This window comes from Mastigoproctus giganteus, chromosome 5 (assembly GCF_048544385.1).
Source record: "Mastigoproctus giganteus isolate SK-2022 chromosome 5, ASM4854438v1, whole genome shotgun sequence".
NCBI lineage: Eukaryota > Metazoa > Arthropoda > Arachnida > Uropygi > Thelyphonidae > Mastigoproctus > Mastigoproctus giganteus.
The window spans coordinates 44,432,663-44,458,972 of record NC_143579.1 but is presented as its reverse complement, the minus strand read 5'-3'; the positions used below and the strand labels follow the sequence as shown (position 1 = coordinate 44,458,972).

General features: G+C 36.7%; 1 protein-coding gene across 1 annotated transcript in view; it reads right to left on the bottom strand.

The window, feature by feature from the left end:
- Positions 1–26,310, bottom strand: part of LOC150085340 (uncharacterized) — a 56,510-nt gene that overhangs the window by 4,273 nt on the left and 25,927 nt on the right. Inside the window, exon 3 of the mRNA XM_090374534.1 lies at positions 723–836. Coding sequence (XP_090230660.1) covers positions 723–836 — 114 coding nt within the window. The remainder of the gene's footprint in view (positions 1–722; positions 837–26,310) is intronic.

Sequence of the window (26,310 nt, the reverse complement as noted above, 5' to 3'; positions counted from 1 at the left end):
CTTTCTTAAAAAACAATAACGATCATTTAATTGGGGGTTTAAGAGAAAATAGTAGGAATAAACTAAAATTAGTCGAATTAATTTACACTTAGCTTAATACTAATTGTTCAGAGATGTTTGTAAAAAAGCAAATTGCCTGTTCAAACAATAAGATCGATCCGGAAATATAAACTCAGCCTCCCCCCAAGTGTTCTAAAATATAATTTACATTATAAAAATCACCCTTCAGCAATGCTTAGGTAGTAAAATAAATCTATGTAGCTAATTGTTCACAGGTATTTGTAAAAAAAAGCAAATTGCATGATTAAAGTTTAAAAATTTCAAACAATAAGATCGATCCGGAAATACAATTTCCGTTATAAAAATCACCCTTTAGCAATGCTTAGGTGTTTAAAATAAATCTATGTAGCTAATTGTTCACAGGTATTTGTAAAAAAAAAAAAAAAAAAAAAATTGAACTGATAACCCACAGAATTTCAATAAATATTACTGCACACAATAAACTAGAGATGGTCACTAACAGAAATGTAAATGCGTTCAGTCTTGTAACCAAACGCTTCTATATTATCGAGACACAGACACGTGTTAATACAATTTAGAGATTAGTTATAATTCTTGGAACGAATAACCAAAAAACAATGCGTTCACACGGTTTCAACTAAGCAAGAAAACATACATTAAAATTATATCTTTCAGCAGCCATAAAAGCAAAATATACTTACCACGTGTTTGGGATCCTCGTTCGCAGTAACAATTTCATTGTTATCAATAGGATCATATTCACTAACGGCATTAATTAACTGTTGTTCTACTTCTAGACTTACATCTTCAAAAATCTATAAAAATAAATTTTTGATTAAAGTACAAACCAAATGCTGAAATAACACACAAATTCAGACTTTAGAAATAATACTTACAGTGCTGGATTCCATAATTCCAATATCCACCAAATAAGCACAAGCATGAAAGTAGGCAAAAACGAAATGTGCACATTCAGGCCCCCAAAGGTGTTTATATAGGTTATAGACCTACCAATCATCAACTACAATGACCATCAGGTGGTGTAACAGTGCTGGTCAATCATCAACAACTATCACGGTCACGTGATATATCAGCGGTGGTCAACATCAACTGCCCACAGGCAGTTCCAGGAAATGACTCAAAAATCAGCTGGGGATTGATATTCAAATGTTTCTAAATTCTCATGGAAATTATTTTATAAAGGATGTTGCGTTTTTTGACCGTGAAAATTTATTTAGCAATGAAATGTACCCACCATGTGGGTGGAAATTACCAAACGCAATTAAGAGACAAAATATTTGGATTTTTTAAAATTGCCATAAATTACCATTGAATTCGGGTTTCATTCAACATAAAGATTTAAGGATGTGGTTGGATATGGTCACTACAAAGTGTAGTATAATTTTTGTGAAAGGGGAAGAAAAGAAACACATTTTGTCAAAATATACCAATGCATCTGTAATTAATTTAGAAAAAATGGTTGTCCACTCAGTTTGAAACGGTCCCTTATTTATACGATCACAATATTTATTATTGCACTCATATCAACGTGCAATTATTTTTTATTGGCTACAAAACAAATTAAAATAAAGTAAAAAATAAACTATTTAATTAGGAATTGTGTTGTCCCCCAAAGGACTATGACGTCATAAGACTGGTAATACACTGTATGGGGAAGAAAACCTTTCTCTTTGAATTCCAAGAATTACCCCAAAGGATTATGACGTCAATAAGGCTTGTTACGCCGTGTTTGGGGAACAGGTTAAAATATTGGTCATGAATACTTTATGTTCAAATAATACCATTGATTTGTTCATGAATACTTTAATTTATTGCCTAAAAATAACATGTTTAAAATATTGGTCATGAATAATACTTTATGTTCATATAATACCTTTGATTGTTCATGAATAGTTTAAAATAAAAACAACAATTTAAAATTAACATGTTGTTTAAAATAGTCTTCATATTTAAAATATACATCTGTTGCCATCCAGTAGCAAAATTTAAAAAATCACCTTCAAATGCATGGGGGAACAAAATCCTCTCTTGGGATTACACCAAAGGATTATGACGTTTTAAGACTTGTTACACCGTGTTTGGGGAACAGGTTAAAAATATTGTTCATATTGATTTGTTCATGAATACTTTAATTTATTGCCTAAAAATAACATGTTGGTTATGAGTACTTAAAAATACCATTGGTTAAAAATATTGTTCATGAATACTTTAATTATATTCAAATAATACCTTTTATTTGCTCATGAATACTTAAAAAAAACCATTGATTTGCTCATGAATACTTAAAAAAAACCATTGATTTGCTCATGAATACTTAAAAAATACCACTGATTTGCTCATGAATACTTAAAAAATACCATTGATTTGCTCATGAATACTTTAAAAAATACCATAGGTTAAACTACTTTAATTATGTTGAAATAATACCACTGATTTGTTCATGAATACTTTAATTTATTGCCTAAAAATAACGTTTAAAATAGTCTTCTCATTTAAAATTCTTTTAAAAATATACCATCCAGCAGCAAAATAAAAAAAAACACTTTCAAATTCATGGGGGAACAAAACCCTCTCTTTGAATTCCAAGAATTACCTCAAAGGACTATGACGTCATAAGACACTATGCATGTTTTAACAGTGTGCGACGGTGCCGCCGCCTAGCGGCGGGGGTGAGAAGGGGGAGGGTGGAAAACTGCCCATGGTCAGCTAGGTTAAATGGGTTTCTATGGCAGCCCCACCTGGCGGCGTATGTAGGGAGCGGGAGGGTGGAAGACCACCCGCTGACAAAATCGGTTCAAAATGTTTCGGGGATAGGGGAGGGGGAAGGTCGCCAGACCATCCGCTGGAAATTGTTCAAAGTGTTTCGATGGCAGCGCCACCTAGTGGTGAGGGGTAGGTCGACGGACCACCCGCTGACAAAATTGGTTCAAAGTGTTTCGGGGGTAGGGGAGGGAGGGGGGAAGCAGACCGCGAGCTCGGAGAGGGGAGGGTTGGCGGGGTGGGGGAAGGGAGGATTGACAGACCGCCCCCCCTGGTCAGTTTCGTTCAAAGTGCCCCCACTCCTACTGCCGTCCTCTCCACACCGAGTGGAAAAGACCTAAGTTCGAGTCTCGTCGATGACGGGAGGGCCCCTTTTCACAACGTGGCTGAGTTAGTCGGTCTCAGGCGAGGGTAGCATGGTTTCCCTGCCGGAAACTCGAGTTTTTCGTCCAGCAAACAGAAAATCGACCACAGAACACACGTAATTTACAGACAGTACAAGTATATACAGAGAAATATGGTCTTAGTCGCTGAAGCTCCTAAAACAACAATAACCTATATAAGATCACGCATAAGAGTCCAGAATGTCATGGCCATACTTCTTTACTGTCTGTCCCTGAAAGCATATACGCTCCAGATAAATAACTCTGCCCCGTCATAGTTCTTCCTGTCTATAATGTTATTGGGGAAAGGCAATATTCCTATCTCCATCCAATTGAGAGTCTTGGATCACTTTGTTCAGCAAATATCTTTGGTAAACGGCGGACCTGGGCTCATTGTAAACAACACCAGTTGAGGTGATGTAAACATCTATCTTCATTCATGGTTGTTGTCCTAGGTCTTCTGTTACCAGTCGCTGACTCTTGGAACCGTGTTCAAAATCTGTGGGCAAGTGAGTTGTCTGGCTATATCTGTTTAAAGCGTCAGTCATCCCAGCACAAATATTCAGGTAGATTTTTCCTTTCACACATTTTCAACAAATTGGCAACCCTGTCGTGACTTGTTGGTTCAGTTTTGGTATATAATGATTCTTTCATTTCATGTTTATAATACAGTATTTGCGAAAAATAAGTTACAAAGTAGAAATGTTGCCTAAGTTTTGGAAACCAGTGTATATGCAATCAATATTTTTAATTCATTGGTGTCACAATAGAGAGAACACAAGTAAATCTTTGACAATCTCAGATGCTTTTAATCCTGAGAAGGACCAGATATGTAATTTTTTTTAAAAAAATCAAATGATATGCAGTCCCTCATAACTTCTCTGCTGCTTCTGAAATCATTTCTAGTATACATTCATTCTAACAACCAAGTATTCTGCAAGCTCTTATCGAACTGCAAAGTTAATCAGATTTGAATACTGCGAACTTGAAATGTTCCCTCTCAACTGCTCCAATGATGCGATCTTTCTTAATTATTCTCTGTAGTTTTGAGACAAGTACTAGAGATGTTTCCGATGGTGATACATTTGCTATAAGAGGAAACAAGGAACATGTTCCTAGGAGGACAATCCTTTGGGAGTTTCCTTTATAATCAAAATCGCGACTATCACAAAACTAATTTGGCACCTCCATGAAATCAATTAACGCGAGATTCAGATATAATATGCTTATAATCCTATGAAACACGATTAACCCTTCTCCTTGGTGTATCGCGTTGATAAGACATTTCCTTGAATATCTCTCTCCTCCAAATCTCTATAAGAAACAGCAAAGAAGTACGCATAAAAGTGTTCGCATGATTTCCCTACTGTAGTACAACATGCTCCCCCGTGTAATCTATTTGTACAGTTTACTGTCGACACGGTGTGTTTACTGCTGGAAGCTGATTTAAAGGCCGAACATCTCTCTAACGATGCAAACTGTTCTCACAATCCCTGGAGATACAAGACGGGCTGAAATTGGAGAAAATAGGAAGAGTCAACTGTAAGTTGGAGTCTCAGAATCATTTGACCGTGCCCCTACAAAGCTTTCCGCTATCGTCATGCTTGAGAAACGTGGATGAACGCCAGAAGGTCTTGGGGGTTCGCAGTGAAATGTATGTGGGGGGAGGGGGAAGGAAACAGAACTATTTGTCTTTCTAGTTAGGAAAAGAGAGCGGATTTGTCTTTCTCTGTTGAAGTGGGTAAAGGTTACAAAAATGCATTGATCATAGCGGACGGTGTCCCGAAAAATAAGATGTTCCAACAAACTCTGTATTGATATAAAAAGTTTGTTTTTTTTAAAAAAAAAAAAAGGGTAGAGTTGTAATCACTGAAAATCGTTACTCCGGCTTGTTGATACTGCTGGAATAATTCGACTATTTTCTTTATAGGAATATCGGAAAACTAATAATAGAAGAGGTACAAGAAAAATGAGTTCTTTAGCAACCTTTTCTATATTGGGTTTACAGAGACGCCTGCTGGCTTGTGAAATCCCTAATTGCCTCTTCTACACAGTGTATAATGCTTCTCATTGTCATACAAATTTCCTCACCGCCCCCTAATGTTTCCAAATGCAGCACATCCACTAAGTAATTCTTGTTCATCTATCTGTTCTTCTACTTTTATGAGCCCCGTGGGGTCTCCGCCTTGTGTTCCTTCCTATCCTTTGCCTTTATCAATATATGATGGAACGCGTGACACTGCTGTTACACCAGGGGATCGTAAAAGGGGTCTTCTCTACTATTCCCGGTTCACTGTTTCGTCTTATCTATAGCCAAACATCCTATAAAAGCCTAAGTTAATCAAACATATTAGTCTCTCTAGTAAAGAGAGAAAGACAGATTGAAAACAGATTAAAGCTAGTAGATAATCTGTTATTACACCTGTATTGTATTTGTCTTCGGGGATATATTCCTAGTGGAAGCTTTTATCACTAGATAAAACTCAAATAACTGACTGTTTATTTGCTAAGTTTTAACTCTGGTAATAATGTTTCGCTAAATGTCAACCCTTAAGCTTTTATTATTAGATAAATTCGAAATAACGTACAGTTTATTTTGTAAATTTTAACTCTTAAATATTCTTAATAAAGAATATGTATTTTTTTTAAGAATATGTATTTTTTTAAGAATTCTCTTAATATTTAAGAATTCTTAAAATGCTTAAATATTATTAATGTTTCGCTAGAGGGCGACACTTAAGCTTTTATTATTAGATTAATCCTAAATAAAGTCAGTTAATTTCGTAAATTTTAACTCTCTTAGTATTCTTAAATAAAGAATATTATAATTATTTATTTTTATGAATATTTATATTTTTAAGAATTCTCTTAAATACTGTATTTTAAGAATTCTTAAATATTTAGGAATTCTTAAATATTAATGATGTTTCGCTAGATGGTGAAACTTAAGCCTTTTTTATTAGATTAATCCTAAATAACGTACAGTTGATTTTGTAAATTTTAACTCCCTTAGAAATATTCTTAAATAAATAATGTTATTTCTGTTTATTTATTTTTAAGAATATTTATATTTTTTAAGAATTCTCTTAAATACTGTATTTTAAGAATTCTTAAATATTTAGAATTCTAAATATTTAGAATTGTTAAATATTAATGATGTTTCGCTAGATGGCGACACTTAAGCTTTTATTATTAGATTAATCCTAAATAACGTACAGGTTATTTTGTAAATTTTAACTCTTAAATATTCTTAATTAAGAATTCTTAAATAAAGAATATTATTTTTATTTATTTATTTTAAGAAATTTTTTAAAGAATTCTCTTTATTATTTTAAAATCCTTAAATATTAATGATGTTTCGCTAGATGGTGACACACGAGATTTTTCTAACAATATCTTTTTTCAAAGATTTTCACGATGTCAATATTGCTATTTTTTAGATAAAACTTAATTCATTTTTATTTTGTTTTTCGTCACCTATATAGGGACGACAGTTTTCTTACGAGAACCATTTGCCAGGTTAGTTGTAGACAGTTTTTTTCTTTTTTCGTGTTTGAAATGTGTTACTTGTGTTTTACCAACTATCGTAGCAAATCTCGAAACAGCCCCTACCACGTATGACTCTGTTATCCGACATTTCGACAAATTTCTCTTGTCGACTGCAACATGCCGGCAGCTTACTACAATCGTTATGTGGGCAGACAAACGTTTGCTATTCTTTGTCGTAATCCAGGTCATTTAGAGTTGGTGGCTGGGGCTCTGCCATCTATCCTAGATCATGATGACTGCTGCTGATACGGAAAAGGGGAGGTAACAGCGGACGCAGTGAATGAACCACGGTGAGCAATAGCGTACTTAGGAAAAGTGGACACTTTTGGAAAGTGTTCCATTAAGAGAGAAGTACTGTGTAACTCTCGTTCCCATAACAAGGAACACAACTTATGGTCTTGGGACGGATATCTGAAATGAATGTTCGCTGATAATCCCACTGTTTTATGATGTTCCAGCAGCACGTGTTCTGCACGCATTTGAAAAGGGAGAACTACTCAACGTAGCTGCTATCGCACACACCCGTAGGTCATATGACTTGGGGATGTGAAGTCATAGGTGACCGTTTTATTACCCTCTGGCCACATGAAACATCCATTTACATTGCGCCAAATATCCACGTCAAAAACATCTGATTAATTCAAAGCAGAAAGAATTACAGGAGCAAAACTACTTTGCGAATGCAGTCAAAGAAATTCTTTTTTAATTAAAATATTTTTTCGGTATCCTGTCCGAATGTCTGTTCTCTTATTGCAATATGTCTGTCAACAACAATATGTGGAAGTATAGTGTTTCTTGCCTAGTGGCACCCCCTACAAACTGCAAAGTATGCGTTGTGACACAGTACAAACTCTGTAAATGCCACAGATAGTGTAAGTATTTGTGTTAATTTGAGTAATGTAGTGTGGGATTATGTTCATCTGTCGTTCCTCCGGCATTTAGCCGCAAGGGCCCCTAGTGGGACCCCGCGTTTCCTTCCACTGCCTTGGGGGAGGCAGCCAGGTACAGTTAAAGGACTCTGGCGGGAGCGAACCCTGGACTGCGCTGGAGCTTGCCAGGGAGGGGCTCCTGTTAAACTTCTAGAAGGGGAAAACCTGAAGGGGGTGACAGTGGAGAAGAAGTCCATTATCTACACAGGAGGGACTGACAAGAAAAGTAAAATATTTGTGGTGCTAGGGTCCACCAGGCAAAAAAGTAGGGATGAGAGGTGGGGAAAGGGAGTATGGGTAAGTAGGAATGAAGCATAGGGTCAGAGTGCCCTATGTTGGGCGGAGATTGGTTCTCTTATGAATAATCCCACACCAACCAGACCACCTGGTGTCAACATATCCTACGCCATGCCACAAAGGAGAGGGAATGACGACAGGGGGGTTCCACGTAAGTTGTCCCCATTGCAGTCCAATTTGGAGGGGAGCCTGCTAGAACAACACATACTAGCCATTTATTCCACTCGGTATACTTATTTAGGGACAGACTGGATTCTAATAGTACACAACATTCACTCACTTTTACCTTGTTTCGTCTACCATCACACATTGAGACAGGACACAAGTGCTACCTAAATGAACCAGAGCCTTCCCATGGTACTGGACGTCAACTAAGGGACTGTGGTGTTCCGGGCCCCTAGACTAAGAGACCAGGTGAACAATATACCAACATAACCTAACACTAAATGACGAAAACCACACACTATGTAGCCTGTACAGATTTTGTATTGCATCACAATGATACAACGCGGAGTTGGAAGAAATCCCTGGTGTCGCTTGACAGAATATACAAAAGACAAAAGTCAATGTGGATATTTTCTTATTTCTACATTGTGCAGAGTGGCTAGCTGGGCCACTGTGCTGTGTTACGTGACACACCATACTCGCCACGAGCCTCGACCACTCGTGGCTGCCCCAGGTGTGACGTTTGGCTGATTGTCGACCTCTATTGAGCCAGTCACGGTAGACTCGTGACACCACAGAATGTTTTCGAGATACTAGCACCTGCCCATATTTCCTCAACAATCGTTCCACATTCGAAGTCAGAAAAACTCGACGCTGACTCATTCTTCCTCGCAGACACTCAAAAATCAGCCATTCCCAACGTTGAGCCTTCACCAGAGTCACAGACCAGTCCATTCCTACATAAGTGGGTGTTGCTAATGCAAAGCCAACACAGTGTATTTCATACGCAGACTACGTTTCTTATTGTGTTCTTAGATATTTGTGTACTTATTTGTACATAAATTAGAAGTAGGGACGTCATAGTTTTTGTATGTTATTTCATCAACATTTCATTGCTAAGTGTGATCTCATATTGATGGTTAATTATACGAATACCATTTACTGTATTTAAAACCAAGACACAAACACACACGTGCGCACTTCTGATATAGTTTTCTTGACAAAATCGTGGAACCAGATAATTTGCATACAACTTCTGCTCTCAACTCTTGTGCCTGACTGAATTCATATGGCCATTGGATGTACCGATAAAACCCTACTTAAAATATACAGTTTTTTCGCGTGATACCCTAAAGGTCTCTCTCATGCTACTTTTCCAATTGAAGCGAGGATGTAGACCAATATCTTGAAGCAGTTTCGTGTCTGGCTGGGCAGACGTCGCCATGACCTGAGACATATAAGAAGCAATAATAAAAAAGTGGTGTGGCCATGGTTGGTGTGATATAGTAGCGCCACTTATACCTAAGACGTGCCCGGAATTTCAATTTGTTCTTTCTTGCATCCTTAAGTGTTCTTTTCCTTAGCCAAGGCGCATTTCTTACTTCGCTTTTATTTCCTTTCTGAACGTGCATAAAGAGAGCACCTCGCTCAGCAGTTGACTTCTCTTAAGCTGTTTACAAACCTTTTCGCCTGTGTGGAAGGCGGCGAAAAAATTTTAGATTTCTCCTTCTAAATGGGTGACCTTTTCTGAAAATGTTCCCTGGAGGAGTTCTCCTCACTAGAAACAAAGAGTGATAAATGGCGGCACGCAAACAGTTAGCCTTATAATAGCTGTAAATTTGTCCTCTCAATTCCCACTTGGATACCTCCTGCAGTTTGCTCAGCAAGTACAATTTGGACCACCAGTAGGCGTTCATTGTTTCCAAAACTTCGTAAATAGAGCCTTTGATTTCGCTTCTGAAAGTTGGTAGACTATTCCATATTAGTAATTAATTAATTAAAGAACTGGAGAACTCAAAGTGCAGTGATATATACGGAAAACTCATTGGCTGTAGCCATTCGCTTGTTTTCAAATCTTGTAGACAGAGTTGTTTGGATTCTGCTTCTGAAAGTTTCACGGTTAATCGATCCAGAATCGTAGTTTCCAAAATCCAACCGTTGGAAACGTCATAAGCGAGAAATCATAACTGGCCGTACCACTCGTCTACCACTTGTTTGGCCTGTAAACATACCAGAGGTGGTCAAAAGGTTCTGAGAACGAAATATAAAAGACATAGGTACAAACTTCTGTTTGTTTATTTTTCAATGTATTCATTCCGAGTTGAATGCATTTTTATATTTAATCTGCGAAGAGTTTAATCCTTCAAAAATATTCTTCAGTTTGGTTATCAAACCAGGCTTCCACAGCTACTTTTATCTCTTCATCATCTTTAAAATGAACTCCAAGAAGATGAGACTTGAGATTTCTCAACAAATAATAGCCACTTGGGTAATAGCCATCTGAGCTCTACGGGATGTGGTTTAAATGTTCAAATCCTTTTGTGACCTAGAAAACTGAGACCACTTGTCTAGATGATGGTTGGGTTGAAACTTTTACTGGGGTTGGAGAACCTTTGTGCTTCCGTTGCATGTTTTCTAATTTGGATTCAGGATCATAAAATGTAGCCAAGTTACATCACCAGTCTCCAAACGGGATGAAAATCTACCTGGGTTATCAAGAATTACTTTTAAATTATATTTTGATGCCTCTGATGTTTTTCATGAATGGAAAGGTTTCTGGGAACCCTCTTGCGCAACTTTTGACATTCCCAAATATCCATGTATTACCGTTAAAATTCTTCTGGGGTAAATTTAATTACTTTTTCAAGTTCAGACACTTTAATTCTGTTTTCTAAATTTTTTTTCTTCAAGGATGGCAACAGTTTCAGAACTGATGGCCGACTAGACCTCGGATCGACCTTTTTTGAACTCTGCCGGCCGTGTTACAACTGAAGCATAACGAGATGATACTTCTCCAAACACTGGATTTCTTTAGCATTTTTGCCCTCTTTGGTCAAAAATTTGATCACTGAACGATATTGGATTTGCTGGATTCTACCTTCACCACTTACTAATATAAAATAAAAATTTAAAAACTGCATAAGACATTGACAAACAATTTTTTTTTCAAGTTATTTTACAAGACACTAAGTTATAAAAATAATTGATTTTTGCGGGGGGGGCTATAATGAATTAACCTAAAAAAGAAAAAACATTGTCATCAGATTTCCGACTGAATTCATTCTTTTTACACAACCGAATTATAACACCTAAATGACCAGTTTATAATTATCGATTATTTAAAGTTTGTATTTGAAAAAAGAAAGAAAGAAAGAAAAAGAACTGTCTGCTTGCTGAATCAGATAATATTTCTACGAACAATGGCTTTAAAACAAACCAATTACGCCGGAGTGAAGGATTATCATCTTCCATTATGCAAATCATTCTCACGACTCCTCTAAGATAGATCAAGATTCACCCCCTGTGCCTGTGCCCGTGCACTGTTTGTGTCATTCCATATAAAGAAACGTAATTAAAGAAAATGGTTCTTCATTAGTCCTCGCGAAGTCAGGAATGTGCCATTAATATCATAGCTACCTCCAGCAGCACCAGACTGCGATAGACGATCGTAAATCATGATTACCAACCTTCGCTGATTCCATACATAATAAGTGATTAAAAATCCGAAAAAGCTTTTAGCCGTATTATACCAATCCTGGTGCATAGTTTACGCGTTGACTCGTGGCCACTGTGGAGTAATTAACATCGCATATCCTTTAAGGCATCTCTTTGTCTCCAAGCGAATAATCTGCCACTCCAAATTATAATAAATTATCCGTTTTAACAGTCACCTACAACCCGTTCTGAGACTGCAGATATGTGAAGACGCTTTATGGTTCGTTTGGCCAAGCTGCCTTCCACCGGAAAAATCAACTGGAGATTCCTGGGTGTGATTAGACTTCTGATAAAGCTAAAGGTACAATGTGTATATTTTAAAAGGCTTTCGGGGAACAATTGGAAATTTATTTTTTGTTCGTTGGAATCCAATCCATCCTCTACCGGTAGATTCGGTCACAGACGTTTTGTGGTTTCAATTTGCTGTTGTGTTTATTTTCGGCCAAAAGGGAGAAGTTAATTGAGTTCGTGCGAATCTTTTGGTGGGTCAGTTAATATTTACTTCGTTGTTAACTACCGGGAAAGCCTCTAAAAAAAGCAGTTCTGTGGTATGAATGACCTACTTCTTCACTTTTATGTGGAGTGGTACATTCAAATTCCGCTCTGTATGAACTCCCTTAACCTCGAGAAGAGTCAACACAAATTCCAGGCGCTAGTTTACACTTTCAAAGGAAGCCGCTAAATTTCTTTCCTTTGTTTTTCGTGCCAGCGCTGTTCTAACAGCGAGGGTTGTCTCTGGATTGCAACATCAGCTGGCGTTGTTGACTGGGCCGCTATGTGAATCTAATACAGAGGCTGAGGGAGGGTTTTCTGTATTGTTACTGTAAACATCGTTAGCTTCCCTGGATTCTGCGTTTGTTTGTAGTTACATTGGGCGAGTATCAGGCAGAGGGCAGTGCTGCAGACACGTATCTGCCATCAGATGTCTGCTGGGCTCGATTTTGTTCTTCCTCTCCTTCCCCCCTCCCATCCACTGAACTGCAGTCAGTAGTCGGTGTTATCTTTATAATATTTCTGTAATGGTGCAGTGGAAAATTTAAGGATGGTGGAGTTCATTTTGGCCCTTGCATATAAGTGTCGTTTGTACTTTGGCTTTTACTGTTTTTTTTTTTTTTTTTTTTTTTATATCGTCTGGGGATGGTTTCTTTTGCTGAAAAATTCGATGATCGACTTTTCATCCATTTAATGAATCGATACCTGAGAATGTGGAGATAGAAAAAGAGAAATAAACAGTGAGAGAGAGAGATGTACAGAAACATGGATGGAGAGACAGAAATAGGGAGAGACACCGGTGGAAAGACAGAGAGAGAGAGAGACAAAGAAACAGCAAGAGAAATAAATATATAGAGAAATAAACAGAGAGAGAGAGAGAGACATGTACATAAAAATAAATGTGCAGAGACACGGATGGAAACAGAAAGAGAGTAATGCAGAGACATTGACGGGGATACAGAAATAGAAAGAGGGAGATGTGGAGAGACACGGATGAAAAGACAGAACGATAGAGAAAAGTAAACAGAAGAGAGAGCTAAACAGAAAGAGACAGAAGTATAGAGAGGCTCAAAGAAAGGGATCGAAACAGAGAGAGAGAGAGAGAGCGAGAAAAAAAGAGAGATAGAAATACGGGGATGCGCGCGCGCGCACGCACACACACACACACACACACACACACACACACACACACACACACACACACACACACACACACACACACACACACACGGAGAGAGAGAGAGAGACGGGTCGAAAGACAGAAATACAGAGAGAGAGAGAAGATATAAATAGAGGTGTCCAGAGATGCGGGTGAAAAGACAGAAAGAAACATAGAGAAATGTGCAGAGTCAAGGACGGTGAGACAAAAAGAAACAGAGAGAAATAGAATGTGTACTGACCCCAACGAAGACAGGGAAGGAAACAAAGAGAGACAGAATGTGAACAAACACAGTAGGAGAGACAAAAAATAAACACAAAGAGGGAGATGTGCACACGTACGGAAGAAGACAGAAGGAAACAGAGAGAGAAATAGAATGAGCATAGACACGGACGGAGAGATAAAAGGAAACAGAGAGAGAGAGAGGGAGAGAGGGAGAGAGAGATGTGCACATGCACGGAGGGAGAGACAGGAAGAAAGAGAGAGCGGGAGAGAGAAATATGAAAGCAAGGCAGAGAGACAGAAAGAAAGAAACAGAGCCTGAGAGAGATGTGGAGAAACAGATAGAAGAAAGCGTGTTAAGTTTAAATAATGGATTTTTCTTTCTTTTCTTCAGTAGAAATAATATGACAATTTTTCACTCATCGATTGCTGTTGCTAGGCAACTGTAAGTGCAGAAAGTAATGCCAGCTGCGTGTATGTACAGCAAACCTCGATTTTTAGGGACTAACAGGGGGGTGAAGGAGATGTCCGTTAAATGGAAATTTTTTTTCGACGCCATTTTTGCTCTGTAATAATTGACAATTTAAATAGTTACTCCTTCAGAAACACCGAAGTCAAACAATGAAAAAAAGCTTTTATTTACCTTGACTTTATTGGTTGACACATACAGTCAATAGAAGAAAACTTACCACGATCGTGTAGTTTTGCCTGGAAAAACTGTATTTCAGAGTCAGAGCTAAAAAGTTAACTTTCATGCGTTTTTCTATTGCCAACTTCTTCCAGTAACGCTAAAATTCAGCAAAAACCCCTTAACCACGGGTTCCTCTCGAAAATAACGAACCCCCGTTAACTACTAGTCCACCTATTTCAAAGTAGTGCAATATCAATGCAACTCGTTGTGAAGATAAATTTTTCTTTTTTTATCCTGAGCATAACTCCATTGTATTAACACAAAGCTTGGAATTAAGTTTGTTGTTAATTCAAGTATTACTCGCTTTTAGACTGTCTCTAATTATTTAATAAATGGGAGTGGCATTTACAGTATTTGAAAGTAGTGCAATACTTGTGCAACCCGTTGTGAAGGCATAGTTTGTTTTTTTTTTCCTAAAATTTCAGTAATAAAATTCCATAAAATAAACAGACTGAGACTCTTGATCATGGCTCATGAGTATCTAGTCACTTTTTTGTCCGTTAAATCCGAAGTCCGTTAAATCGAGGTCCATAAAATCGTTTACTCTGCATGTATGTGTGTGGTGAGGGGTGGCTTTTGTGAATCTTTGAATTGTTGCAGTTATTTTTGATGTTAAACATCATTGGGGCACCTACAACCGAGTAAATCTCATCGGTCACGAAAAATGTATAACGGAAGTGACGTCATTCACAGCTTCTGCCAGAGACGCAAGATCCAAGCCAATAGCCTAATTGCCCATTTGATTGTAGCCATTTGTCGAACAGTATGAATATAACAATACAAGTATTTGTCATATGACTGCAACAATGCAAATATTTGTCAATTTCCTTTTTCGTCTCGCATTTTCGTTACGTACCGTTGTTATATCGTAATCAAAATACCTAAAAGAAACGCGGATGGTTCACATAAAACCATCTACTGCGCGTGCTCGGCACACGCGCCATTTTTTAGCCAAACAAACCAACAGTTAAAAATGATTTCGGACTTTTGTAGCTGCGCATCCGCTTTTAGCTTCAACGTTACGAAATAAAAATATCCTTCATCAGGATATTCGAATTCCCTTACAAGTGCTATCCCACACCGGGTGGAAAACACCCGAGTTCGAGTCCCTTCGATAATGGGAGGAATTTTTATGGGCCTTTTTCACTATGTGGCTGAGTTAGTCGGTCTCAGGCGAGGGTAGCATGGTTTTCCCTCCCGGAAACTTGGTTTTTCATCCAGCAAACGAAAATCGATGATGCTCCAAAAACCCTACAACAACAAGTGCTACGAATTTTGTTGTGAAAAGTGTGAAAGTCAGGCCTGTAAACACAAAAGAGGGCAAACGAACGCGGTGATGCCATAAGCAGTCTTTCCATTCGATCAATAGGCTAACGAACTGCAAAATTTTAAAACATAATTCCAAGTTAATTTTATTTTTAAAAACGTATTTATCTCGATCACTTTACGAGGTATTTGATTGTCATCTGATCAACAAATAATAATACGCAGCTTGTTTGTTTGTCTTTTGTAACTATTAATAATTTTTCATCTTTTGGGCGACTTCTCCTCTTAAGTATTCTCCCAATTATTTAAAACTCATTCCTCCATGTAACGTTTGGCATCGTTGCCTTAGGGGACGAACGAAGGGGGAGGTTACATCCAACAATTAAAATGCTGTACGAAACAACCACCGAAATGCAAAAGTTGTATCCATGACATCGATTCTCGCAGACGATAATAAAATTCATCCAGTGTTAAAATGATTTCAAATTTCTTAACTGCGCAGACGAGACGAATCCCATCATGAAATTGGCAATTATCGAAGTTGCGTCAAAAGTTTTCACTCGACCGTTGCCATGGGCAACGGCAAACAAACCAATTATGACTGTAAATAGCATTTCTTTTGCTAAGTAGCGATGTTAAAGAGCGAAGACCCTCTGTTCATTTCCAGCTCTGAAGCAAACGATAACTCGGAGATCTGCAGAAGAAATAAAGAAAAATATGTGTACAGCGATATCGTCTGCTATCAGACGAGGCAGAAAATTCAAATACGCACGCGCACGTTATACGATATCAGCAGCTTCGGGAGGAGAAAATGATTCTCGGAAAGAAAGAAAGAGAAAGAGAGCCTATATAGCAAATAACGAGTCTTGACACTGACAACGTAAACATTATTTGGACTGGGCCCTCTCTAATTCGACGATCGACTGTCTCCTAGGATACGATAGTCGTCTTCTTCGATAGCGGGTCATTCAATAGAAGAATTATCTGAGATAGCAGAAAGCCTAAGTCTGCACTCAGCAAACTCAACCTAAAATCGTCTGCTCTCCCTCCCCCCTCTCTCGAAGTGTTAGCACTTCCCCTAAGGTGTCCGATTCCTCTTTAGAAGTTTCTGTTTGCTGTTATCCATCGCCGCTCGAGTACTTCTGCTGCTTTTTAACGGTTCGTGCTATCGTTTCAAAGGATTAAAAAATTGAGGGCAACACTCGGAGGATATCGTGTAGTCCATTTTCTGATATTTGAAAAGTTCGGTCCTCTCCGGTTAATATTTCGAGGAATAAAAAAAAAAAAAGGACCTCGATGGTCCTTTTTTTTTTTTTTTTTTTTCGTATTTTTAAAGTGCTTCGCTTAAAGGTTTTGCTGATTTGAATTTACGGATAAGTGAACTGCATAATAGAGTTCTTTGGAGGGGGGGGGGGGGGACCAAAATGGCCGCTCAAATTCGATTGTTTCCCACTAGATGGCAATAGTGTACTTTTATGTGCAAAAGTTTCTGACTTTTCAATAAATATAGAATAAATCAAGGGCGCCATATTTGTTATGAAAAATTTTAAATTACGTTAAATTTATAAATTGTAAATATTAAATCGACAAATTTCGCGTAGATAATATTTGGAATGAAGACAGCGTTTCACATGCGTTCTAAATATTTCTAGAATAAATTATTTGATTTTGTTAAATAATTAAAAAAAATTCTAAGGAAATTTTTTACCGATAAGTATTACCCAGAATTCTCTGAAATATATAGATTAAGTGTTTGGATACATATAGTTAATTAAATAATTGTGAGGGGTTTTTTTTGTAAATTTTAACTCATAAGAGGGTCAGTTTTAACCAATAAGACGAGAAAATTAATAAGGAATTTAATAATATTTTCAATATATCAAAATAACAATAAGAAGAAAGAATAGTTTCAGACTAGTAGTGGCAAATGATGCAAGAAAGCAAACTTATACAGCATCCACAAAAAACAAAAAAGCCAACACTTCCCATATCACCTGTCCTCCATTCTAACAGTTGTATGGTTTTTCTTTGAATTTATTCAAACTACCCACTTCCACAACGCCAGATGGAAGTTTCTTCCAAAAATCAACTACCCGCTTGCTGAAGACAAAACTCAGCATATCTATCCTGCAGTCATCCTTTTTCAATAGGCGCCTCCGTAGCCAGGTGGGAAGGAGCAACAGTGCGTAGCACACGCTTCTTGATTAGACCGGGGTTCGAGCCCGTGACCACCAAATACGGAAAGGTCAGGGAATGACCACCGCATATTCCCGGAGCAATATGGCCTTAGTTGCTAATGCTCCTAAAAATCAAACAACAAACAAACAAACCTTTTTCAATTTGAATTTATGCCCTCTCAAGTGTGTAGTCTGAGCAGGAGGAAGAAAGCCATCAGCCTTGAGCTTGCTCAATCCATTCACAGCCTTAAACACCTGAGTCAGATCACCTCGCAGGTGCTTCCTGTCCAGACGCTGAAATTTACAGAACTGAAGCCTTTCTTGGTAAACCACCCTTTTGTTCCCTTCACCAGTCTCGTTGCCCTTCTCTGCACCCTTTCCATTAGATCTACTTCCTTCCTAAAGTGAAGCCTCTAGACCTGTATGCACTATTCAAATGATGAGATTTCCAATTCTCAGGAAATCTGCCTAATTTATCTAGACCTTGTTGCAGCAGAATAATAGCTTGATTACTCTCATTACTCCCCCGGCCAACTTTTGTATATTCTGCAAACTTAGACATTAAGCCTCAAACGTCTTCTTGAATATCATTAATAAATATTGAAAACAACAACGGGACCAGCATTGAACCCCGGAGGACTCCACTAATGACATTAGTCCAAGAAGAGCGACGCCCAGTGATGTCTTCTCAACCATCCCCTTATCCATAGCAGTAACTTTCCCTTAATGGCACACTGCTCCAATTTGAACAGCAGTCTTTATGTGCAACAATAACAAAATCTTTCCTGAAACCGAAGTATCTGATATCAGAATTATTTTTCGCATCTAGTTCCTTTGTTGCTGTGTCATAGTATCCAATCAGATTGGTCAGACAAGATCACCTCTTAGCAAATCCGTGCTGCGACTGCCATATATGCATTCCTGTGTAGATGGTCCTGCATTACTTACTTAATCAATGACTCCATTACTTTCCCTGGAACGGAACTTAAGCTAACAGGTCTGTAATTACTCATGTCACCTTTTGATCCCCCCTTTGTGAATTGGGAATTCATTCGCATATCTCCAGTCCATAGGAACACTACTGAATCCAAAGATTCTCTCATAATTATGGCTAAGGGTTTGCTTAACCTCCTTTGTCGCCTCTCTTAAAATATTTGGATAGATCCCGTCCACACCAGGCGCCTTTTTAAGTTTTTCTTCTACTTTTCTCTGTTATCACAAAATCATTTAGCTCCCCCGTTAGAGTTTGATAAACTTATGGAATTTCCTCCTAAAGAACTCCTCATGTTTGAATATATATGCAAACTACCTATTCCGTTTTTAGAAACCTGAACAGGATCATCAGCAGTAAAACCATCTACATAATGGACCAATGTGATTCAATTCCTTCCTCCTACTGTTAATACAATTGAAGAAATCTTTGCCAGAGACTTCTCATAATCTACCTTAGCTTGAGTAATTTCCTTCGACTGGACTGCAGACTAGTTTGTACCTACCATCTATATCAGCTGATACAGATTTCATGCATTTTTCTTCTCTGCCACAAATCTCATCAGTTCTTCTGACATCAGTTTAGATCTAAGCCTTCAACAGTATTTCTTAGTTGGTATAAAAAGCCTAGTAGTTTCTACGATAACACCCGCGAATGCTTTCCAGTTTGAATTTGCTGTTGGTACCCGGTGGAAATGACCTGAGTTCGAGTCCCTTCGATGACGTGAGGAATTTTTATGGGCATTTTCACAGCATGGCTCAGTTAGTCGGCCTCAGGCGTGGGTGGCATGGTTTTTTCTTCCGAAAACTAGGTTTTTTCGTCCAGCAAACAGAAAATCGACAACAGAGCACACGCAATTTATAGACAGTATTTATACTGTCTATTGCCTTTCTCGCTGATGCTCCTAAAGCTCTACTACAACAACAAGTGGCAGAAAGCAGTTTCATTGTGACAGCACATTTATTACTGTGATCCCAATTATTTTTTTTTTGTTCATGTTTAGATCTCTAAACTTTATAAACATATATTAATTTACGTATTTTTTTGTTCTTGTTTATACTCCGGCACGACCACCAGGCCAGTAGAGATTACAATAAATCAACAATACAAACGTTAATCGTATTTAGCAGTCACGGGCTTGAACTGCAATCCACTCAAAGAGCTAGCTACGGTACTCTCCCTGCTGAAATACTGCCCTCATTCCATTCAGTTAACGTTATTAATGTCCTTCAACTTCCATTAAAAGAACAAACTTCGTCTTTACCACTGGTTGTATTGGTACTGCACTACTTTCAGACCAATAGCATCGCGAGAAAGTTAACCTGCCATTCGTTTAAAAGATGAGACACTGCGTTACAGTCTGTGCGGGTATTTTATGGGCCCTCGTCAGATAAGAGGGAGTTCTAGAGACCACCTTCTATTTGTTCAAAGGTGGTTCAATACCAAGGCAACTCATAAAATGATAGTTGTTCTCCCGGGAGCATTAAGACTACTTTGGTGGCTCTACTTCGGACTACTGCAATGATTATATCTTCTTTCAACCAAAGATGAAAACCTTTCAAAGTCATATTTTGAGAATAAGTTTGTTCTTCTGGAACAATGGACTGGTCATGCGCAATGATAAACTGTAACTGAGCTAATTAAACTACCTTAACATATTTTCTTGGATATCCTTTTAATATTTTTTCCGGAAATTAAACTCCATACCTATTTCTGAGAATTTTAAACAGTTATATAAATATTTACTGTAATTATAATATTTGTAATAATTCAGAAAATTACTTAATACAGTTTTTAAAAAATTATTTCCAAAAGATTAAAAACATTTTATAATTTTAAAAATCAGTGTGGGAAATCATTCTTATGAATAATTTTTTCTTCTTAAGAAAAAGAGCTAAAAGTTTGTTTTAATTCAAAAATTTCATGAGAGAAAAATGCTCCCACATACACCAACACGAAAGATATTAGAACCGATAGTACGTTGAAGGCTGAGAAGACAAAAAAATATATTTGTTGACATTAGAGTTGAATTTCTGTAGATTGTAATTTTCAATAAATCCACGTGAAGGAAGGTCGTTCCAGAGAATGGATGTAGAAGGGATAAATGAGGAAGAGAAAAAGTTAGTTCTGTGGGTTTGGAGTTGGACAGTGAATGGATGCTGACTGGCAGCAGATGTTCGGACTAGCTTGAAAGGGAGTGGTGGAGTTACAGATGCCAATTCAGAAGAACATTGCTCATGGAAGTATCTACAGAAAAGGCATAAAGAAAAGACTGAATGTCTATATGAGTCGAGTCTCTGAGAAACCACTTGGGGAGATGCGGATTCAAATCCCGTTGATGACTGGAGTAATTTTTAAAAGTCTCTACAGTTAGAGCTGTAGTTAACCGATCTTAGGCAGAGGGAGTAGGCTTTCCCTATTATGTTTGATCTCCCTAAGGAACTTTTCAACTCAATTTACAAGTTCACGTTATGGCCTAAGCTACCAATGTGTCATAAAAAGTCAAGCAACCAACCAGCCAATCTCACAGTTCATGAGAGTAATGATTAATGTCCATCTATCGAACTTAAATCAACGTTTAAATTCCACGTACTCCTATACTATGAGTTTTAGAAATCGCATCACCTGAAACAATTTTATGTATCCACTTAACACCTTACTATCACCCACAGATTCTAATAATTGCGATTGCACGCCAGATAGAACTCAGCAGTGACGAATATTTTACATTAATGACTGTCTCATTGACAGTATGCCTCACCCATTGCGTGAGGTTAGTTCAAAGGTTAGTTCAATGCATACTCTCGTCTCTGTATTTGTTGCTTTGTTATATCCATATAACAAAAGAGCAAATTTTATGATGTGATAATATTATAAAAATTCAAAAATAATTTTAAAACAAGATTGAGGAAAAACGTGTTTATTTTCGAAATACTGCTTGAAGTCAAATAACCAACTGTCCCTCAACGTATTGATATTTTTCAGTGTTCCTAATTATTTATTTTATTTTTTTTTTTTTCACATTTGGTATACGGATTATCAGTTTCTAAAATTTTACCTTTAGCAGACAAATTAACTTAAAAAAAAAATAAATAATATAATATTTCTGGATTGTGGGCCCCCTTTGGACTCACAGCCCGCTGAAACTCCAATGGCATGGTTGCGAGCCTCTTTAAGTATCAGTAACTTAAAACGTAAGCAAGTTTTTTTTTTTTAATATTTTTCTCTTTTGATGTTTTCTTTAATGTATTAATACATATTATAAACTATACAATAACCTATCATAAACATAAATTGCAAACACTGACCCGCTGTGTGGCAATTAGCATGAGAAAAACATCGAAATAAATATGTTATTATTGTTGAGCACTTCAAAAACAAACATATAATACATATTAAACACTTGTCCTTGTTATATTCTTTCGCATTTTCTTTCATTCAACTTTAATTCAAGGGATTATTTCATTCCAAGAGAGAGAAAGAAAGCAAAACTATCATCCCTTCATTACTAGAGACAGTAATATACTTTTCTCACTTATTCACTACAGCCGTATTTATGTTGCTGAGAATGCTTTGGTAATTGGAAAATGCTGCAGTTTCCCTGAGCATGGAATTTTAAAAAGTCTAATTACTTCTCAATGCGCAAAACCATAGCTCACCACCAGCGAAGTGTCTGTGTGTGAAAGAGAGAGAGAGAGAGGGGGGGCTTTGTGTGTGTGCCTATTTCTCCGGATGTAATACGCTTACAACAATTAGTTTAATTAAAATAGGCATCTGAGACATTAAGCTAAAGCTGTGTGTATACTGGAACACATTCAACTGTAATTCCAAAAGCACTCTCTCACTTCAGAATCTTCTCCCTATCTTGGCTATTAGAAATTTTGATGTCTGATATTAACAAATAGCGGAAATTGTGTTTCCTGTCATATCATTTGGCTACCGCAACACTAGCGCCACATACCGTAAATTGGCTGCTATAAGGAAATGTTTGATTAACTTTTGTAATGTAACTCTTTTCATTACCAATGAATGTAATTAACCTCTGACATTGGAGCTATTTATATAGCATCCGCACGTTTGCTGTCTAGCTGTTCCAGTTGAATGTGTAATGCCCTCCAGCCCGCTTCTAAAATAATTGGAGGTCCAAAATGAACGTTAATACTGATCTCCAATGACAAATATTTCCAGGGGACAAGGTTGCCAGCTTGTTTTGATGCTTAAAGCTAGCACTTGGTCACCCACGATTCAAAATTTTCGCTCAGAAATTAATTGGAATAAATGAATATAAATGTACAAAATACGTCCATATTTTTAGTAAATTCTCTAAATATATTTAAAGGTTGATTTATATATATTCAAAGTTGATTTATAGCAATTTATTATTTATAATAAATTATTTATTTGGAATATTTATATATAAATATTCGTATAATATACTGTACATGATTCTAATGTAATGTAATGTCTAAACGCCCTCTAACGGTGATTTAAATGGACGTTTATAAATTATGTTTTATAAATATTTATTGAAACAGTTATTATTACAAATTAAAATACATATTACAAAATATATATTCAATATTAAATTATATATTCAATATTAATATATATCACTATATTAGAATGTAATAAATTATTTGTTTGTAATATCTATATATAAATATATGTAATGTTCAATCGCCCTCTAACGGTGATTTTAATAAACGTTTATAAATTATGATTTATAAATGTTTATTAAAATTAGTTATTATTACATATTAATAATGAATTTAACCGAAAAAAAATAGAATTACGAATTTTAACCGCCCTCTACCAGCAACTTTCATTTTTAGTTTAGTTTATAATAAATCAACAATCTGCAATATTTATTTATTATTTTTTTTTTAATCATTTGTCTGTCACTAATCGTTTATCAGAGTTACCGATAGAGGGCGGTTTAAAAAATTGGAAGAAGCATTCTTGTTTAATAAATATTATTAATTGAATTTCACATAGTTGTCTGTATTAAGATATTACAGAATTTATTTATGAAGATTAAATATAAATGGATATTTATTTATTGATATAATTTATGCATATATTATAAATTATGTATAAATAAAATATATAATTTATAAATATTTATTTATATTTGTAGAATAAAATATAAATCTCAAAATACAAAACAATCAGGGGCTTGGCTATTAAGAATAGATGGAGAATTGAAAGGAAATATTATTACCAGTAGATTTAAAATTATTATTTTATTTTGTCAGCGGGTACATAAGGAGGGAGGTCGGTCTAAAATATTAGATCGATGATTTGGAATTGGAAATGTCAGTTCTGAAGAATTAGGTCAATTGAAACATCTGAATAAAAGAAATGTGGCAGAAACTGTTCTTCTAATGAGTCAACAGTGAGTCTGTAATGTTAAGCTGAATTCTTTAGCTTCTTTATCGATGACAGTCTGTTAATTCAACAAGAGAGCTTATTCTTATTTCTGTGTTTCGAACAATATTAAACTGTATTCTTCTATTCACGAGTGTAACTGACTGCTTCAACGTCAAATACCTTGACAAACTTATCGATTAATATTCTGTCGATGGTCTCATAATCAGCCCACAAAATGCCACTCTGTTCTTCTAGGATTTCCACTAATTTCGACTCTGTTTTCCGCGTCGATTCAAAATTCATGATTAGTTCAAAATATTGACCACGTCAAGGCTCTCTGAGTTTTCTTCTCAGATTATTGCACATTTGACAAATTGGAATCTATTCAGCGCAACTTTGCTAGATGCCTGCCCACTAGAAACCATTGATGCCTCACTCAGTGGACTCCAGATCTCTTTGAATACTTTCGCATTAAATCGCTTAAGGCTGGAAAAATTCAAACTGATTTGATACTTTTCTCCAAAATTCCTCTGATCAACACAATATACACACAAATTCTTCATCGTATCCAATCTAAGCTTATTAAAATCTGGCAAACATTTTTATCAATCCAGTGAACAGTGATCTAGGAAATTTTCGAATAAATAGCATATGATCTCTTGCCAGAAGTATAGATGGAAATGCCGTTACCCTTTGCTGTTCCTTTGATGAAACTAACTAATCCTCTGCATAACGACTTTGTTTTTAATATATTTATCGAATACCAAAGAGAAAATACTTGGAAAATCCTACGTATACCGCTCAACAATTAGACTCGTAATTTATAGTAACAGAGTACGAATACACTGTATCAAAAAGAAAAGACACAGATAGGGGAACGAAATAAAAACGGTTATGATTGGATAAAGGAAATCAAGAGACAGCAGAAGATTATCCATCAAGATATATGCAGGACGTTTGAACCAAAATGATGTGTACAGCGGAGATATATGGAGAAAGTCTGTGACAGATCCTTGGAGTAAGGCGAGTCTGGGAATAAACTGCTAGAAAGAAAAGCAAGGAAATCATAAAACGAATTAGAATGGAATGCACTACAGTGTGCTCTTACAGACTTCTGTGACATTGACAAAATGATAAATGCTTTAAAGATAAGTGACGGGTTAAATGAATTGCTGTAAAAGATTTATTAAAGAAAACAAGACTGAATGGAGTGAAAAATGGGAAATACAGGAGAGGAACTGACGAGAAATGTGAGAAAAAAAAATATCAGTTTAAAGATTACTCAAACTGACAGTCATTAAGAACATTCGATTGCGTCGACTTTCTGAGCAGAAATACTGGATGGAATTTTCTAAGTTTTCTAACCATTCTACAGAATTCATTGCTAATCACGTTTCCACTGATATTTTCATCCAGCTTCACGCACAACTAAGTCATCTTTTGGAACACACAATATGAAGTCCAAGCGATACAAAAGGATTTTGGGAAAATGGTTTTACGACTATGGTAGTTGGCATCAGGAAAAACTCCAGCATGATAGTCTGGAATAAACTAAAAGAACATGGGGGAAAGATACGCACAAAGATAAAGAGGAATGCCATGACGCACGCGGACTACAAGTGATAAATGAACGAAAGTTATACCATTATTTTCATTGTAAAACTTTTTGATATGATGACATTTGGGAAGAATTAATACTTTTTTTCGTTATCTTGTTCCTACTTATTTTTATTTGAAATTTTTGGCGGTCTGACGTTTGAAATTAAACTTAATTGGTAGCATTGCGAACAGGCAGCCATTAGGTTTTCAAAATTGCAGCTCGGATAGAAGTTGTTTCAATTTTATGGATTCGAGGACTGTGGCATCCTTTCTTGGAACTAGCACATGGTAATTGGAATCCATTTCAAGGAGGACGTATAAAGGTCCATAAAACCGTGTGCATAGCGGTCAGTTATTTATGAGTGAGTCAGGAGGCCATAAATAAAATATGAAGTACTCACAGAGACAGACACAGAGGAGTGAAAAACGGTGTACTAAGAAATATTGATGTGGGTCTCATTTCACCAGTTTCCTTTCTTCGTACCTAGCGATGAGTTTTAAAACAGTCCCCAGACGGCACTGTAAGCGCCATTTTCGTGCCGAAAGAGCCGCCTACGGCAATTTTCGATAATGAAGTTAGGGACGGAGTCGTGAAATTGGCAGCCTTCACTAGCATCGGTAATATTAGCTCTTTGGGGTTCAAACTCCCGAAACGAAAGCCATCCCTATTTTCTGTACATATGTATGTAAGGGTATCTGTGACGCTTAGGCAACGAGCATCCT